Source organism: Grampus griseus, assembly GCF_964374135.1.
Source record: "Grampus griseus genome assembly, chromosome: 1".
Lineage (NCBI taxonomy): Eukaryota > Metazoa > Chordata > Mammalia > Artiodactyla > Delphinidae > Grampus > Grampus griseus.
In genome coordinates this window covers 22,796,615-22,813,946 of record NC_139017.1, presented here as the reverse complement: position 1 = coordinate 22,813,946, position 17,332 = coordinate 22,796,615, and the positions used below count along the sequence as shown (strand labels likewise).

Below are 17,332 nucleotides of genomic sequence, written 5' to 3'. Positions count from 1 at the left end.
GGCGGCATCCTGGGGTCTTTCTCAGGCCCTGGCTCCTGCAGGGCTGTGGACAGTCGTTGGCAAGAAGGAAAGACTCCAGGTCGTCGCTTATTGGAGAAACGACCCATATTTCCCTTCTCCCTTCTGCACGCCCATTGTCTCTACCTTCTCCCCTCCTCTGACAGCTGTCAGGTAGTCCTGAGTCTGCTTCTGCATTGAGGTGGATGTGTACAGAAGCAGAGGCCTCCTTTTGCCTTCATTCACCTCTTGTTTGTTTAGTTTGGGGGCAAAGGTCTCCCTTGGCTGTTCACTGGGCTGTAACAGGAAAAATATCAGATGGGGTCCTGCTATCCCTCATGTTGTCTTTCCCACTGTCTGGAGAGGTGACAAAATAAGAGGAGGTTTTGAGTGCCCACGAAGGCTCAGTGCCTTATGGACGTTGCCTCTCACCAGCCCTGCAGGAGAGACGTCATTGTGCCCATTTTATGGAGAAGGAAGCCAGATCGCAGAGCGCTTAAGCCACTTGTCTAAAGGCACGTGGTGCTGAGACCCTAACTCCAGAGCCTGCTCAGGTGACTGCCGGCTGCCCCCGCCTCCCACTGCAGCCAGACCCTGTGCCGTTTCCTTGGCGCTCCAGGGCTCGTGTCTGTGGAGGTAAAGGGTTGTCCAGGTTCCTGGGCCCTGTTTGGTGGGGCTTTAAGGAGAGGTTTGCAACCTGCCATCTAGAACATCAGAGTCACCTCCTGTGGCAGAAGGCCTGGAGCTGCTTGTCATCCTAACAAGGTCGGAAAATTTGGTGATGATAAAAATACCCTGAATTTGCAAGAGCTGACGATGCTCGCACGCTTCCTGCAGCGTTGTGCTGCCACTCCTGGCAGGGGCGGCGTAAAAGTCTTCAGGTGTGCTACAGGGGCCAGCAGCTACCAGCTCAGGTGGGCAGGGGGTTAGCCTTGGCGGCTGACTTCTTTGGCAACTTCGGGACCAGCCATGGCATTGAGCTCTCAGTCTCACTGGCCACAACCAGACTGTACGGTGTATGTGGGCTGAACTTTGCGTTGGGGCCTGAGTCACCTGCTGCTCACCTGGCGCCCGGGCCTCAGCAGTATATCTTGCCTTTCCTGAATGAGGTGATGAGCAGAGAGCTCTCTGAAAGGCATGGACAAGACTAGGCATTCACACATGCATATCTGACAAATATGGGATGAGTGAACATCGCCAGGCAGGGCGCCTTTGGCCACAGGGCCTACTTGGTGGTTTGGCCCCTGCCCAGCACTACCAGTCTTTTGCCCACTGAGCTAGCTCTCTCCCGGTCACCACCAGCTGAGTTCCCTTCTCTCCTCGTCCCGTTCCTTCTGAGCCTGGCGGGGCCGCCCTGTGGTGCGTGTGTTTCCAGCTGCCCTCTCAGAGCGTGCCCGTTTGGGAGGATGCAGGGGGCTGGCCCTGGAGGGACCGTCATGGTTCAGCAGAATCTGGACTTTCCATGGGTAACAGACTACAACGAGGCAGGAAGTTCTGAGGGAGAATGCGGGCCCCCAAAGCCGTGCCCTCACCTGGAGGGGGAAGGCAAGACAGGCCACCTCTGGGGAGCCCTGAGGTTCCATCCCAGGCTGCTGGGACCTGATGGCTGACCTCACTGAGTCCTTCTTATCAAACCTTGTCAAACCACCCAGGGGAGCCTGTTTGACTTAGAGGTGTGACTGGGGCTGAAGGGGGGAGAGGAGCCTAGGTACCTGCTTCCCGCGGGGCCTCTGCTCTCCCAAAGCTCAACACAAAGCAGCATTGGTGGGGCTCATCCTGCCCCAGCACCACTGCAGTAGCTGCCCCTTTCCAGGAACAATGCTCCCTCTGTGACCATTTTATGGGGGTGGTTTTTTTCTTTCCACTTCACTTTTCAAGCCTTCCTTGTTTGTTCTGCTGCATTCCTTTTTCCTGATTCTAGCCTTTGGGGGCCCTGGGGAAGCCTCTTGGGGCCTGTATGAGGTCCTGGACTCAGTCTTCCTGGAGCCTACAGCTGCCAGTACTTCTGTGGGGGGAGGTCCACTGCCCTGGCTTCAGCAGGGCCTTGAGCCGTTGGACAAGAGGGGGCAGGCTGGACCCTCAGGTGGTGCTGGGGAAGAGAGAGGAGAGAGGAGCAGGGCAGCACAGAGGAGCGTGGACCCTCCGTAGTGCTAGGAGTCTGGGGAGAGAGCCAGGGCAGGAGGGAGCGCATTGGAAAGAACCACAGGCTCCGCACGAGCGTTTGAGTTCCGACACGCTGGGGCACGTGTGAGTGCAGGGGAAGTGTGCTGCAGGGTTTCAGACCAGAAGCCCTGAACTGGAAGAGGGCAGCTCCCGCGTGCCTCTGACGGTCTGTGTTCCTTCAGGGAAGTCTGTAAAGGCTGGTGGCCCATGACCCCAGTCAGGAAAGCCCTGCAGGAAATGAGTGGCGGACCTGAGGCAGCTTGGGAGGGTGGCCAGGGCTGCCACTGCCTTTGCTAGAGCCTGCATCAACTGAGGTCCTCATCCACACTTCCTTCCCCTGGCATCTGGTAAGTGCGGGGGACAGGAAGGAGGGGCAAGCCTTTGCCAATCAGTGTCAGGCTGGGCGTTCCGCTGGGGTGGTGCCAGGGGGTGGGGTTTAAAGGAGGGAAGCTAAGACCATCTGTCTGCCCGAGGCAGCTTTTGTGGCTCTGCCATCACGTCCTCTGGCCATTGCCCAGTCTCTTATAGGGATGAGAGAGTGACTTGGCCTTCTGAGGAGTCCTCCCATGCCCTTGACCTGCCACCTCCCCCCACCCACCCTGCACTTCCTGTCGTGTGTGTGTGTGTGTGTGTGTGTGTGTGTGTGTGTGTGTGTGAGACTGTCCCCAACCCAGCCGTCCCAGGGGCCAGAATTGGGAATCACCTTCTCCCAACACACATCCTGCCAGTATTCCCGGGTAGTCCAAATATCTGTCTGTTCTCTGTACCTCCTCTTCTTGTCCCCAAGATTTTTGTCCCTCTAACAGGTAGAAAGACCAGACTTAGCCGAAGTCCCCTGGGAATCTAGGTTAACCAGATTTAAGGAGGTGGGACCTTGAGAGGAAGGTGTTGCTGAGCACTTCTCCAGGCTCTTCAGCCACACACAGTGTGAAAAGCAGGCCAGAACTTGGCTACTAACTCTGGGGCCTTTGGTGTTTGGAGATTTCCATTAGTTTCACCTGGGTTACCAGGAGCCTCGAAGAAAAAGTCAACAACCAGCCTGGAGCGATATTTGCTTTGGAAATGCTGGACCTTCCAGTAAGGCTAGGGGTGTAGGAATGAGAGGGCAGAGCCTGGGGAGTGCTCCAGCGGTGCACGGTGGGCGACTCAGGGGTCCCTGAGGAGGCCTGGGACCCCATCCTCCTCACCCTAGACCACCCCCTTTTGCCTTCTCTGTCTCCTCTCCGCTACCCCTTTCCTGGCTTTTAATCTCTCACTAAACTAACCCATGTGTGTAGCCGGCTGCAGAAGGAGTGTGGTGTAGTGGAAAGAGAGCTGGCGTCTGGGACCCAGGAGGCTGGGTCTGAGACCCAGTTCTGCCCCGACCAGCTCCTTAATCTTAATCTCTGAGCCTCGCTTTCCAAGTGTATGGAGTGGGCCTGTCTCTGAGGCCCCGGCCTGACATCCTATGAACTCTTGTCTGTGGCTCAGATGTTCAAGAGTTGTTGGGCTTGCCTGGTGGCGCACTGGCTGAGAGTCCGCCTGCCGATGCAGGGGACATGGGTTCGTGCCCCGGTCCGGGAGGATCCCACATGCCGCGGAGCGGCTGGGCCCGTGAGCCATGGCCACTGAGCTTGTGCGTCCGGAGCCTGTGCTCCACAGCGGGAGAGGCCACAGCAGTGAGAGGCCCGCGTACCGCAAAAAAAAAAAAAAAAAGAGTTGTTGCACTTGGACACTCTTCCTCCTCCTTTGTTGATTCCTGTGCCCTGCCTGGTCTCCCCTGCCTGCCCTCCGGACCTCCCAGGGTCCCGCTGCAGGAATGACTTCCCGGCAGTCATCCCTGAGGCTGGAGGAACTTGGCACCCCTTAGGCAGGCACCACAGCAGCTCCTGTCCTCCCCTGTCCTCCTGTTCACCCCCGCTGGGGAGGCAGCCAGCTGTGTCCTGGGTGAGCCATCCGCCCGGTCCATCTGACCCTCCGGGCTGTTCCCACAATGGAGCTATTCTCTGTAGGCTCTGCCGGGCGCTCGGGGCCAGTGTCTGCCTCTCCCCGATCCCTGTGCCCCACCAGCCCCTGGAGGAGACACCCGCCCTTGGCTCTGCCCGCGCTGGCCTGGGAAACCACGGGAGACTTGGAGCGCTGACCCTCCGCCGGGTCCCATTCTCCAGGGAGGACCAGCACGATGACTGACTCCCCATTCCTGGAGCTGTGGCAATCCAGGGCGGTGGCCATCCGCCAGCGGCTGGGCATCGGGGACCAGCCCAATGACTCCTACTGCTACAACTCGGCCAAAAACAGCACCGTGCTCCAGGGGGTCACCTTCGGTGGCATCCCCACTGTCCTGTTCATAGACGTCAGCTGCTTCCTGGTGAGACTCCTTGGGAATCGTGTCAGTTATTTGTTTGTTTAACCTCCATCCCCCAACTCCCCACCACCCCAGGGCTTTCTGGGAAACTCAGGTGAGGAGCCAGCAGACATCCCTGGGTTGAAGTCCTAGCTCCGCTACTTCGCAGCTCTGTAACCTTGGGCGTGTTACGTAGCTTGTTTAGGCCTCAGGTTTTTGCTCTGTAAATGGAGGTAATAATTTTTACCTCGAAGATTCTGGGACAAGATTAAATAAGGCAATGTGTGTAAAGAATACACATTACGATTCTTTGATTATTACCATTGTTACCGAGTTACCAGCCCGTCATGTGTCTAAGGCCCCTGGGAAGGGTCAGTCCACAGGGATGAGAGATGTGAATGAGCATTAGAGCAGCTGCAATTCCCAATTTATAAATGTCACCCCCCTGTTCCCCGCTGGGGTCCCTGGGCCTTTAGAGGATCAGACGAGAAAAGGAGAAAACTGGGGAAAGGTGAGCTCAGTGCCGACCCTCATAGGTGGCCTTTCTTTAGTTCAGACCTCCTTGTTCCCAAAGACCGCCCCCCCAACCCAATCTGAAATATGCCGTATTCTCCCCTAGACTGGCTCAGACATGCTAGGTGAGATTTACTGGGGCTCAGGGGCACCTTCTTTTGACAAGTGCCCATGGGATGGTTGGTCCCTCTTGTCACCTTCTCCTCCCATGTAGTGGAGGCCATCTGATTAAACAGGGTAAGAGGGGACGGAGGGAGTAGACCCCTTGGACTGCTTTGGGCCAGAGGTTAGGTGGGGGCCTGGGGGAGGGGGGTTAGGGTAGCCCGAGGGCCCCCGTCCCTGAAGGAGGCGGGTATCCAACCCAAGTTTGCTTGGGGGGAAAAATGTTCATAGGAAGAGGGAAAGGGAGTCCTAACTCCTCTTTGCATTTTCCTCCCTAGGATTAAAGTCTAAATTGTTGCCTTAGACTTTTGCTACATTTGTTGGTCCTCTAAGGGCAGATGTGGGAACCCGTGTGCTACTCATGTTGCTTTTACGAAAAAGGGCTCTTTAAGTGCCGAATAACCCACGTCTTGGAGCCAAAACCCATTTGTAGGTTGAGAACAGTCATATCTACCAGCCTTGGTTGGGAGGAGGGAGGAGGCAGGAGAGTGGTGATGGATGTGAGGGTTGGTGGGATTCATGGAGGAGGGTGGCCCTAGAGCTGTGATCCATCCAGCGTCTCCAGGGAGGGGAGGGTCTGGGCCAAGGAGAGAAGTCCGGAGAGGCAGGCTGGGGTGGGTATGTCTTGGTTTGAGAAGAGAGAGTAGCTCTCCGGTGGAGTGTGCTGGTGGGGGTGGATTTGTATTGCAGGAAGTTACGGGGATTGGGGATGGGGTGGAGGAAGGGACCCACCAAAGAGCCAGAGGGGCCTGGAGGAGAGAGATGCGTGGGAAATGTCCACACCGCTCGAGCCAAGGGAGCAGCAGCCAGGGCAGAGGGCAGGCGCTTGCCAAGCCGCCTTCATGTTTATCCGACAGCAGGACTCACCTGCCTTTGAAAATATATCACCAACTTCCAGATTCACCTTGAGAAAATTCTGCTGGAACTCAGCCCCTCTGGGGTCCAAAACCCACATTTTTTTTTTTATATCTTGAGAAACAGAGCAATTTTATTTGTGCTTAAGCATGAAGGAATACCAGAAAGCGTATCATGACGTGAATAAAGGGAATGTCCAACACGGACAAATAGGACGGAGAAAATGCCAGTTTCCACGTTTCCTTTCTGCATGTGCAACTCAGCGTAGGAGGCCCTGATTCACTGCAGCGTTGGGTGCTCATTAACTTCAACAACTTTCTTTCTTTTTCTTTCTTTCTTTCTTTCTTTTTTTTAAATATACAATGTTCTTTATTATAAATTCCATTTAGCCAATTCATTCATTAATTTTTTTAACATCTTTATTGGAGTATAATAGCTTTACAATGGTGTGTTTGTTTCTGCTGTATAACAAAGTGAATCAGTTATACATACACATATGTTCCCATATCTCCTCCCTCTTGCGTCTCCCTCCCTCCCACCCTCCCTATCCCACCCCCTAGGTGGTCACAAACCACTGAGCTGATCTCCCTGTGCTATGCGGCTGCTTCCCACTAGCTATTTTACGCAAAACCCACATTTAAAACCACAGTTCCTGACTAGGGCAGGCAGGGATATACTGATTAAAACGCTGAGCCCTGAAGGGAGGGAGCCTGTCCAGGGAGGGGAGACAGGCAGGAGCAAGACAGAGGACCTGCAAAGGTGGACACGGAGGGAGCAAGGAGACAGTCTAGAATCGGCAGACTTAGAGCGGAAAGGGGGTTAGAATTGAGTCCAGCGCCTGGCGTTGCTGTTGGGCACACAGGCCTGCCGAGGGCCCCGCGTGCTCTGCACCAGGCGTCCCCACGGCTTGCCTCCAGGAGAACCAAACTCAAGATAAAGATCTGACCACTTCTGGCTCAGCTTCCAGGAGCTCTGCTACCTCTGTTCTCTAATGAAAAATGCAGCTCTATGTAAAGTGAAGGAGGGAGCTGGTCCCCAGGGCTGCTGTGAGGGCCTTCCTGCTCAGGAGACCCTGCAGGCAAACCAGGGCTGAGGAAGGCCATGTCTGTCAGGGCTGCCTTGAGACTAAAAGAGCAGGACCTGAGTGCTTGACTAGGGGGCTGCTGGGGCAAGCTCCGTGTCAGTGTTGACAGCCTCTGTGGCTTGGGCACAGGGGACAGGAGCTAGTGAAGGGGGTGAGCACAGCATTGAGCCCTTGAGCTGTGCGGCCTGGGGCAGCTCCGTGCCTTCTCTGGCCCTTTTAGCCCTCCTGAGTCGGGGTGTGGGGGGGGGTGTTGGGGGAGGGGTGGGCTTTGCCCCTAAGACAATTGCCCCTAATTAGAAGCCATCCAATATGCTTTTACAAGACCTGATTTCTTTTCTACTTTTAGTTTTTAGTATTGGTATTTTCCATCATAAGAAGAAACTTCTGGGATTATGGCCGCATTGCCCTGGTGTCAGAAGCAAACAGGTAAAAAAGACTCATTACGTCAAGCGTCTGTGTGTGTGTGTGTGAGAGAGAGAGAGAGACAGAGACAGAAACAGAGGCTGGGATGGGGCTGGGGGCTTGTGAGGCCCACCAGGCACAGCCCACACATGATGCTCATATTAGATTGTGTTCATTAGTGTGTCTGCCAGGCCTGTACCAGAAACTGTTCTCTCTGCTCTTCACCACAGACCTGTGAGATTAGCCTTGGTACCTTCTTGGTGGCGGTAAGAAAACCATTGCCCACACACCCAGCTTTCCCCCGGGGCTCGGAGCTGGCCCACGGTGAGCCAGCTGCTTCGGGCTACGGAAGAAATCTAGTTGCCTTAGATACTTAAGGCTTTCATCATCAGCTGAGGAGGACGCCAGCTTGCTTTCTCGCCTTGGACATTTTCAAGTGTATCTCCTTTGAGATTAATTAGTTCGGGGCTGGGGATGAGGCGAGCTGGATTGAGAAGGGCAGCAGGGCCGTAGGTGAGCTGCTCCTCTCCTCTGGGTCAGGGTCAGCCAGTGGCCCTAATCCACCCGCTTCGGACGCTCTGTCACACAGCACAGACTGCCTTGGCCAGGACTCACGTCCTTCCACCTCCACCCTGGGCTCTCTACGCATGTCACCTGAAGGGGGAGAATGAGTTCCAGGTCTGCACAACTGGAATTTCCAGCTCCAACTAGCTGTCCCTCACCCCAGGATCTTGTGCCAGATGCAGCAATAGGAAGCGACTGGGGAAACAGAGACTGGCCCGGGCTGCCCCGCCCAAGCCTCCCCGGGGGCTCCGCGGGCAGACCCCCACCCTTGTTCCTCAGGGGGTTCCCGTGTTGACATGCAGTCTGTGCAGGAGGGCGATGGGGGTGTCTGTAAATGCACCTTCTTTCCCCACAGTCTCCACCCTGGTGTTTGCGGAAGCCCAAGGGTATTAACCTTGGGGTAAGGTGCTGGGGCCTCTGCTTCAGCTGTGCGCCAGCCTTGGACTGTTTGGGGGGAAACGTTTGAAACACCTGGTGCCTTTTTGGCACATTCACTCCTAGGAGGGCTGAGTACTACAAGAGACTAGAGCACCTGGAAATCAGGGGCCTCCACACTTCCGTGGCTGTGTCATCTTGGTCAGGACGCTGAGCTCGTTCGGTTGTTTCCTCTTGCCTCTTCTTGCCCGTAGGGTTACCATGAAGGTCAATTGAGGCAGTTCTCTGGAAAGGCTTTGAAAGTTGAGCTTCACCAGGCCTTATGCCATGAGAAGTGGGATGGTGAAGCCAGGAGTAGGAAAACAGAGAGAAAAGCAAAACGTAGCATATTGCAAACACCTCAAATTCACAGCGCACGGGGTGTTTTTATGGGTTACTCAGAAGCAAGGATCTGCCCGAATTAGCAATGTGAAATGCCCCAGTTCATCAAGTCTAAAATGCTCATGTTTGGCATTTTCTCATCTATGAAATTGGGTGCAACTTATTATCGATGGTGATCATGGTTAATTGACAGCATCCTTTACTCCTTAGTGGTTCAAAAAATAATTGGGCCCTTTACAACCAGTGGTGTCTTAGATTTGATAAAATACAGTATTTATTCCAAGTTTTATTTGCTCTATTGGGAAATATATCGTAAACAGGCAACACTTTGAAGTCACTCTACGTAGACCAGTCACAGGGCTGACGTTCAAGGGTGTGGAGCACAGGATGGTCCACTGATACCCTGACCCTCTGTTATTCATCCCGCGTAACATAGAGTTTGACGTCTCACCAAACCTTGGAACGGTCGATGCCCTTGCCTGTATTTTTCACAGGATGAGTTATGTTTTGTTCCAGCCACCGAGCACCAGTAGCTTTGGTCCTGAGCTCTAAGAGGCAGCGAGATACTAGACATAAGTTTTTAGACCTTTTAAAAGGATTATCTGCCATTTTTCCCTTTTGTGTTTCTAGTGAGTCCAGATTCCAGAGACTGTCATCTTCCTCCTCAGGGCAGCAGGACTTTGAAAGCGAGCTGGTTGGTATTTAAGGGGCAGGTATGGTTGTGGCTGCGGGATGGGGGCTTGCCAGGATGGGCAGTAATGAATTGGCAGGGAGAGGGCAGTTGTACTCCTGCTGAGCCGCTAACTCTATACCCTTGACCTTGAGTGGCACATGCTGGTGAGAGCTCTTCTCTGCTTTGACAAAGACACCTGAACTTGGGAAATACCACAGCAAAGGTGGCAGCTGCGTGATCCAGGATCGCGAGACTTTGATTAATTCTCAGGCACCTGGCTACAGCTCTTGTCTGTGTTATCATACTTAACGGCTTTGTGTGACAGTTAATTATTGACTTGCTTGCTAGCTTATGAGCCAGCTGTGGGCAGGAACCGAATCTTATCCAGCCCTGTTCCCCACCTCCTGACACCCAGTAGGTGCTAAGTGACTGTCAAATGAATGACGAGCAAATATTTGTTTTTCCCAGCTGGTAGTCCAGCTTGAAGGGGTATCAAGTTGAAGAGATACGATGGACACTAAAACCTGTGAAACCCTTTCCCTCTCTAAACCCCGCCCCAGGGAACTGTCCAGTTGAGTGGGCTTGGTTCCTTGCTTTTGTCTTGCATCTCATTCAGTCATCTTGAAACAAACAGAAGCCCCCATCAGCTTCTCCAGAGCGGCCTTGAACTTTCATCAGCTCTCCATTCAAGTTGCACCATTTGACCCAGGAGCCTGTATAATTCCACAAATTGTCAAAACTTGAGAGACGTTCACAAGATCTCCAGGCACAGGATGCATGTGACAGAGGACTGGGAACACACCGACTCTGTCGCGTTTGGACAAGAGGGTTGCTTTGCTGAATTTAGGACAAAAGCACTGCTTTTTATAAAACGGGAGGTTAGGTGGTTGTTTAAAGTCAAAGATGATGATTATGTCTGCCTCCGAAAAACAGAGATTGTTGGAAGCTAATCCCTGTTCTCCGTTTCCAGGGATGCTGCCCCTGGCTGACTGCGGTCTTCCGCCTGCAGTGAGTACAGCGCGCGTGGCTGGAGGTGTCTTTGTCTGGGTGGGTTTGTTTGGGTGTTCGGCCCGTCAGCAGGAGAGAGCCAAGCTGCCTGATCCTGAGCTGGAGTCTCTCAGATACTTTCCAGTTCAGACCCAAAGCTATACTTGGGGGCTGAGAATAAAGGTGGCCCAGGGAGCCCCTGTGCAAGCTAATTAAAGCTAATTTTTTGCTTTAGGCAGGAATTATATCTACGTACTATTTAACACGGATATATTTGGGTGGAAGCTCTTCTAGGCAGTGTCATGTCTTTGAATTAGTGAAAAGTGGAGAAATAATGATTGCTTAATATATTCAGCTCACGTGGTTAGAAGTTTTCTTTTTTTCCTTAAAACTTGGGCCCCTTGGAGAGAAATCCTGAAAGAGGCGCTTGGTGATTATAAGCCGGTTAGTCCCCTTGCATGTGGTGGGAGAGCCAAGCTGCGAGTCTCAGCTCTGCTGCCTGCGGCCGTATTGCATCCTATCTGAGAAACCGCCGTTGTAAGACGCACAGCACCGAGAATGAGAAAATGCTTCCTATTGTGCTGTGATTGGCTATGATCCCAGGGTGCCCCCCATTTCAGAGGTGTTGAAATATGGAAATGCCATCTTAGAAGTGATGAAATGTGACAGTTCTAGGACATTGGGTAAGTCCCTCTCTCTGGGCTTCAGTTTCCCCAACTATAAAAGCAGGCTGAGAATAACACCTGCTCTGTCTAGTTCAAATGCATTCACACGCGTGAGCGTGTTGTGAAGAGTCCAGGCTGGTGAGAGTTGTTCCCAGGGGAACTGGCAGAAGGCATGTTGTGCAGAAGAAACCAGTGAACTCTGGTCTGGAGTAGGAGGGGAGGTTTCTGGGAGGGAGGAGGGGACAGAGGTGGGAGAGGTAGGTTTGCCAGCCTCGCCCTTCCCTGCCCACTCCAAAATCATGTCAGCGTTTCCTCCGGAAGTGTCGGAAGTCATGCATGTTCTGTGCAAAAATCCATCACGTACAGAACAGAATTCGTAGGAAGAAATTTTAAGTCACCCCTACCCCTACCTCTGAAAGATGCCCTCGGCATGTTTCCCTCTGCTCAGCCACTGCCCATGGCACCGCTGGCTGGGACTTAGGCCATTCCCCTACCCTGGGCTGTGCCCCCCACTCTCTGCCTCCATCGGGTGGGGCAAAGCCAGAAACTTTGACTCATCATCTTCACGTTAACTAGCAAAGGCTGCTGACGGTTTGCACCGCAGTCCATACCCACTGTTTCTATCACTCCATGTCCCCTTCCAGCCCTCTCTGCGAGGACCTCACTTCTCATTGAGTGAGGCCATACCCGTACAGTTGCGTATTCTGCTTTGTCATTTTAATGCTGTATCAGACATATTTTTCCATTTCAACTCCCACTGTTTTTTCTCTTCTGTTCCTGCCACAGAAAGGACTACCCTTTGACTGTTTTTAAGGCTGCAATTAGATTTTTTTTTTTTTTATTTCACGGTACGCGGGCCTCTCACTGTTGTGGCCTCTCCCGTTGCGGAGCACAGGCTCCGGACGCGCAGGCCCAGCGGCCAAGACTCACGGGCCCAGCCGCTCCGCGGCATGTGGGATCTTCCCGGACCGGGGCACGAACCCATGTCCCCTGCATCGGCAGGCGGACTCTCAACCACTGCGCCACCAGCGAAGCCCTGCAATTAAATTTTAACAGCTGCTCACGCCCAGCGTTACAACTGACATTTAAAGAGGCCTCTCAGTTTCCTTCCAGATTGCCTTTCCCAGCAAGATAGGGAAATTCGAGGTGTATCTCAAGAAAAAATTGTTGATGAAAATTACTCACTTATTGGTTTTATTTTTTAAAAATATTTATTTATTTATTTATTTCTTAGTTGCGGCATGCGGGATCTTTTTAGTTGCGGCGTGCACGTGGGATCTAGTTCCCCGACCGGGGATCGAACCCCGGCCCCCTGCATTGGGAACGTGGAGTCTTACCCACTGGCCCACCAGGGAAGTCCCACTTATGGGTTTTAATCTTCACCAATGTTTGTTTAGTAAGCACGTATTGTGGCAAAGTGTATGCATTTTGGTAGTGTATTTAGAAGTGAAAACAGTGTAGTCAGTGGCAGAACTTTGTCCTCCAGGTAAGCAGTAAAAAGGGGTAACATTAGCAAGCGTACTGCGAGCGTCCACCCGGCACCAGGCACGGCGTTGGGCCTGGATCCTCACTGCCTCCTGTGCACCTGCTGAGTGACCAGCTAGCTAGCGGGTCGTAGCCTCCCTGCTTTAGGTCCCAGCCTCAGGTGGGCGCTGTGACCCTCTCTGGAGGCAGCTGAGCTGGAGTCCACCGTGGTCTGGCTGGCTGGCTGCAGAGCCCTCGCACCACACCTTTCACACCTGCCTTTTTATGCGGTGGCCCTTGCTTCCCTGAGCTCTTCTTCCCAGTGCAGGGCTTTCCCTGTCTTCTGGAAGCAGGATCCTCAGGGTAGCTCCCTGTCAGGAGAACAGGAAAACAGGAGACACCCCCCTCCCCTTCTCCCTCTGTAGCATGGAAGTCTGGCTGTCAGAACCCAGAATCTTCTGGGTCCCCAAATGACCTGGAGCCTCCAAATACAGCACTGAGGGTGGGAAAGGGTGGAGCAGGTCGCCCCCCGCCTCTGGGGCCACAGCAGGGACACAGGGAAGAGGCAGGGCCAGCGGGATGGACTGAGCCTTAGAATGTTTAAAGCAGTAGCTCCAGGGACTTCCCTGGTGGCCCAGTGGTTAAAACTCTGCGCTCCCAATGCAGGGGGCCCGGGTTCAATCCCTGGTCAGGGAACTAGATCCCGCGTGCCACAACTAAAAGATCCCACACGCGGCAACTAAAGATCCCGCGTGCCGCAATGAAGGTCCGCACGCGGTCACGGAGATCCCACATGCCTCAACGAAGACCGGCACAGCCAAATAAATAGATAAATATTCAAAGATAAATAAAATAAGGCAGTGGCTCCTCCTCTGTCTCCCAGTTTCCCTGAGGAGGAGACGGGAGGAAGGGTGGGAGCCGTGAGCCTGGACACACACAGCTTTGCTCGGGAGATTCTCAGCAGCCCTCTTATCAGTGGCTTTGCTTGTCCACGGGTGCAGGAAAGGGATGAGGGATAATTGTATTTACACACAAACGTGGGCACAGATGTTTCTAGAGACCTAAAGTGGAGCGGTGGCAGGTTCCTTCGTCCAGGAGTGTGGGGCGAGGGCTGAGAGCTCCAGGCTCTGGAGTTCACGTCATAGCTCTGCTGTTACAGGCTGGATGTTTGTAAAAGTTAATGTGCTGTTTCTGTACCTGTTTCCTCATATTTAAAAAAGTGGAGATCAAATTGGGACCTACCTCACGGACGGTCATGACGGTTAAATGAGATCATCCCAGCCCGTTACCACTACTCACTAGGATTCCATGTGTGTCTTGGCCAGAGATGACCAGATCCTGGAGTGGTGTGGGGAGGACGCCATCCACTACCTGTCGTTCCAGAGACACATCATCTTCCTGCTGGTGGTGGTCAGCTTCTTGTCTCTGTGTGTCATCCTGCCCGTCAACCTCTCGGGGAGCTTGCTGGGTAAGGACTCCTCATCTTGCCTGAGTTGGGCCCAGGCAGAGCAGCAGCCCTGGGGAAAGGGCCTCATTGTGGTGGATCAGAACCCTAGGATTCATGCTCAAATTCAGATGTGAGAAGGTCTCAGGGTGACTTTCTGAACTTTTCCATCTGCTTAAAGATCTGGAGAAGAAGCCACCCCAAACCTGGGCCAAGAGCTGGGGCCCCTAATATCTAAGTAGGAGGAAGACCCCAAGACTGATCGGGGGCTTTCAGAGTGTGTTTTGTAGTTTCCTGCCCCCACCCAAATCAGGAGGCCACAAGTCGTGGATCCAGAAGATGTCTGTGATGTTCAAAGTGAAAATCAGAGCATGGCGTTCTATTTCCAAGTACCCACAGGAATCCAGCGTCCCCATCACGAATCCACTTCTTACGCCCAGTGATTCCCAGCCTTGGTTTTGGGAACAGCTTAGGGTGTTTCTAGATTTCTCAAGGAATGCCACAAGACTCTCAAAGCAAGATGAATTCAGACTTTGACTTTACCCACCTGGTAGGTTGAGAAGTTGCCAGAAGCATCTTGGAGTAAAGCAGAGGCCTTGGTTGGTGTAGCTCTGAAAAGACCGGATACAGTCCTCTGACTTCTCGGACATCTTATGCTGCTGCTTCTCAGAGCTCCACAGACCAAGGCTGTGCTGCCCCCCTCCCACTTCCCTAGTGTGACCCTGCAACTGAGTATCTGTGCTTCTCTGCAGACAAAGACCCTTACAGCTTTGGGAGGACGACCATCGCAAACCTACAGACAGAGTGAGTTCGAAGTTGGGGGGCGTGAGGGTGCTGATGGGTGAAACCAAGGAGAGGGCGGATTCTGGAGCCCGGGATAGGCCAGAGGTCGTCCAAAGTGAGCGAGTTAATGTCTGAAAGCCTCTTTGCCGTTGGTGCCCGCTGCTGGGCTATAGGCATGGACACACCCCAGGCCGCCGTTGTTTTGCAGCGGGTTTTAGGAAACATAGAGGGCCCCGTGGAGCTGGGGTTCATCAGTCAGGACAGTGCCCTCTCTAAAGGGCACTGGCCGCTCAACCTCTGTTGGAGGAATCTGTTGTGCTGAAGCCTTTGGCCCTCAGCTCAGTGCCCAGCCCTGCACCCTCACTCCCTGCCTGGGAGCCCAGCCCTGATGGCAGGTGGTGTCCCTCCCTCCCCCGCAGCAATGACCTCCTTTGGCTGCACACCGTCTTCGCTATCCTTTACCTCATCCTCACTGTGGGCTTCATGCGGCACCATACCCGGTCCATCAAGTACAAAGAGGAGAACCTGGTGAGTGAGGGGCGGTGGGGGGCTGGACACGTGCTGGGGAGGGTCTCAGGTGGGAGCTGGGGAGGCGTGGCACCAGGCTCATTCCCCAGCACCACGATGGCAGTGAGGGTAAGGAGGGGCCTCAGGCTTGCAAATGTGTGCTCAGAATCGGCATTAAAATTTTTGTCTGGTAGATTGTTTTAGGATTTGGCTATTTCCCCCCATTTTGCCAACTAGCCTTTAGATTTGTGGGGTTTGGGCGTGTAGTTACGGATTCTAAGTAACTTCCAAGAAGTTTGAATTGAGAGCAGCTCCCTCTCTCATTGCAGCCCATAACTTGATGGGGGGAGAGGGAGTTTCTATTACTTGGTTCCAGGCCTGGGGCCTCCTCTGATCTGCTGTGTGACCTCATTTGAGTCACTTCCCCTTTCTGGGTTCTTTCTCAGTCTCTTGTCATGCAAAGGAGGCTCATCGAAATTGCTTTGGAAATGTTTTTTTTTTTTTTTTGGCCACACTGCGTGGCATGCGGGATCTTAGTTCCCTGACCAGGGATCGAACCCGTGCCCCGTGCAGTGGAAGCGCAGAGCTCTAACCACTGGACCACCAGGGAATTCCCTGGAAATTTATTCTTGACTGCCTAGAAGAAGATGCTATGTAAAGAAGAGACTTCAAGGCTCTGTCAGGCCAGGAAGGCAAGCACCTGAGCCTCTGAGTCCCCATCGTCTTCCTTGAGGAGGCTTGAACAGGGTGTGTCCCCCTGGCAGACTGGCTTGCCCTGGTGACTTTTCTCCCTGGTGTGTTTCTCCCGCAGGTGAGACGGACCCTGTTCATCACAGGACTCTCCAGAGATGCGAAGAAGGAGACTGTGGAGAGCCACTTCCGGTGAGCAGGGCCGCTTACACTGGGAGGGAAGGGGAGAGACGCCCTAGGAGGACTTGGCCCAGCCACAGAGCCGCGGATGCTGCTCTGGGCAGGCTCTCCTGGGGCTGTGAGGACCTGGGCTGGGGCGGCACGTCCTCTGCCGGCAGCCACGGCTGCCCACGTGAACGCAGTAGCCAGAATACAGGCCAGGGTGTGGGGCAGATAAACATCTTGAGAGCTCAGGGGCAGAGAAAAAGATTCATAGAAACAACACGCCCACACATTCCCTGCAAACAAAAAAAAAAGAAAAGGATTCACCCTGGGCTTCTCTGCGTCGGCTTTGCAGAGTAAGAGATGCCCGAGAGACAGCAGTCTCGGAGGCGGGGAGGGACCCGGGCCCCGCTCTGCATTTCGTGGTTCAGTCTTCTGCTCAGCACGTGTCTCTTGAGTGAGCACTCCGGGTCCGGAGCCCTGTCCTCACAGAGCTCTCTCACAGCTCTCCCAGCAGAACCTCCTTTCCAGCAGCCTCCTCTGAGCACCTGCACCGGGGATACCTGCAGGTGGAGGCTAGAGGAAGGGCCTTCCTGTGAGAAGGAAATTGTGTGTACGGTGCGATGAATGCAGGGCATCTCATGGAGCTTCGGGAAAGGGGATGGTCGGGGGAGAGCAGGCCGGGAAGGCTCCCAGGACCCTGGGCTGGAGGACTTGCACCTGGGCTAGGGAGCTGAGGTTTCAGGCTGTATTCGTTCCTCATCAGCAGTCATTAATTTGTAGTGTGGATTAGGGGCTGGCTGTGGCTTGACTTGGCACTATTTATGAAGCAAATTATTAGTATAAACAGAATTGCAAAATGAATGTTTAAAATTTATTGACGAACCTCTCTTTTAGAAACTCTAAGTATTTTAGAAATATTTTTCTATACATAAACATTGGGTACTGGAATCATTTTTCTCTATTCCTTGAAACAGCTCCCCGAAGTTTCCTGTTAGGCAACATTTGGAAACAGTAGCTCCACTTAATATATTACCTTAAAGAGAAAAAAAAGTCCTCTCATTCCCATTACAAACACTGAATCACACTTTCTCCTATTTCAGGCAGCCCTTTTAGTGAACACTGCTGCAATCCATGG

General features: G+C 53.4%; 1 protein-coding gene across 2 annotated transcripts in view; it reads left to right on the top strand.

Moving 5' to 3' along the window:
- TMEM63A (transmembrane protein 63A) overlaps positions 1 to 17,332 on the top strand; it is a 32,895-nt gene that overhangs the window by 915 nt on the left and 14,648 nt on the right. Inside the window, exons 2-9 of one of the 2 annotated variants that reach the window (XM_082665828.1) lie at positions 4,308 to 4,507; positions 7,444 to 7,523; positions 9,450 to 9,513; positions 10,463 to 10,500; positions 13,934 to 14,076; positions 14,805 to 14,856; positions 15,255 to 15,363; positions 16,154 to 16,224. In XM_082665828.1, the coding sequence (XP_082521954.1) occupies positions 4,322 to 4,507; positions 7,444 to 7,523; positions 9,450 to 9,513; positions 10,463 to 10,500; positions 13,934 to 14,076; positions 14,805 to 14,856; positions 15,255 to 15,363; positions 16,154 to 16,224 (743 nt within the window). In that variant the 5' untranslated portion in view covers positions 4,308 to 4,321. Of the gene's footprint in view, positions 1 to 4,151; positions 4,508 to 7,443; positions 7,524 to 9,449; positions 9,514 to 10,462; positions 10,501 to 13,933; positions 14,077 to 14,804; positions 14,857 to 15,254; positions 15,364 to 16,153; positions 16,225 to 17,332 lie in introns of both variants that reach the window. The other variant, XM_082665829.1, reaches the window with a different exon arrangement.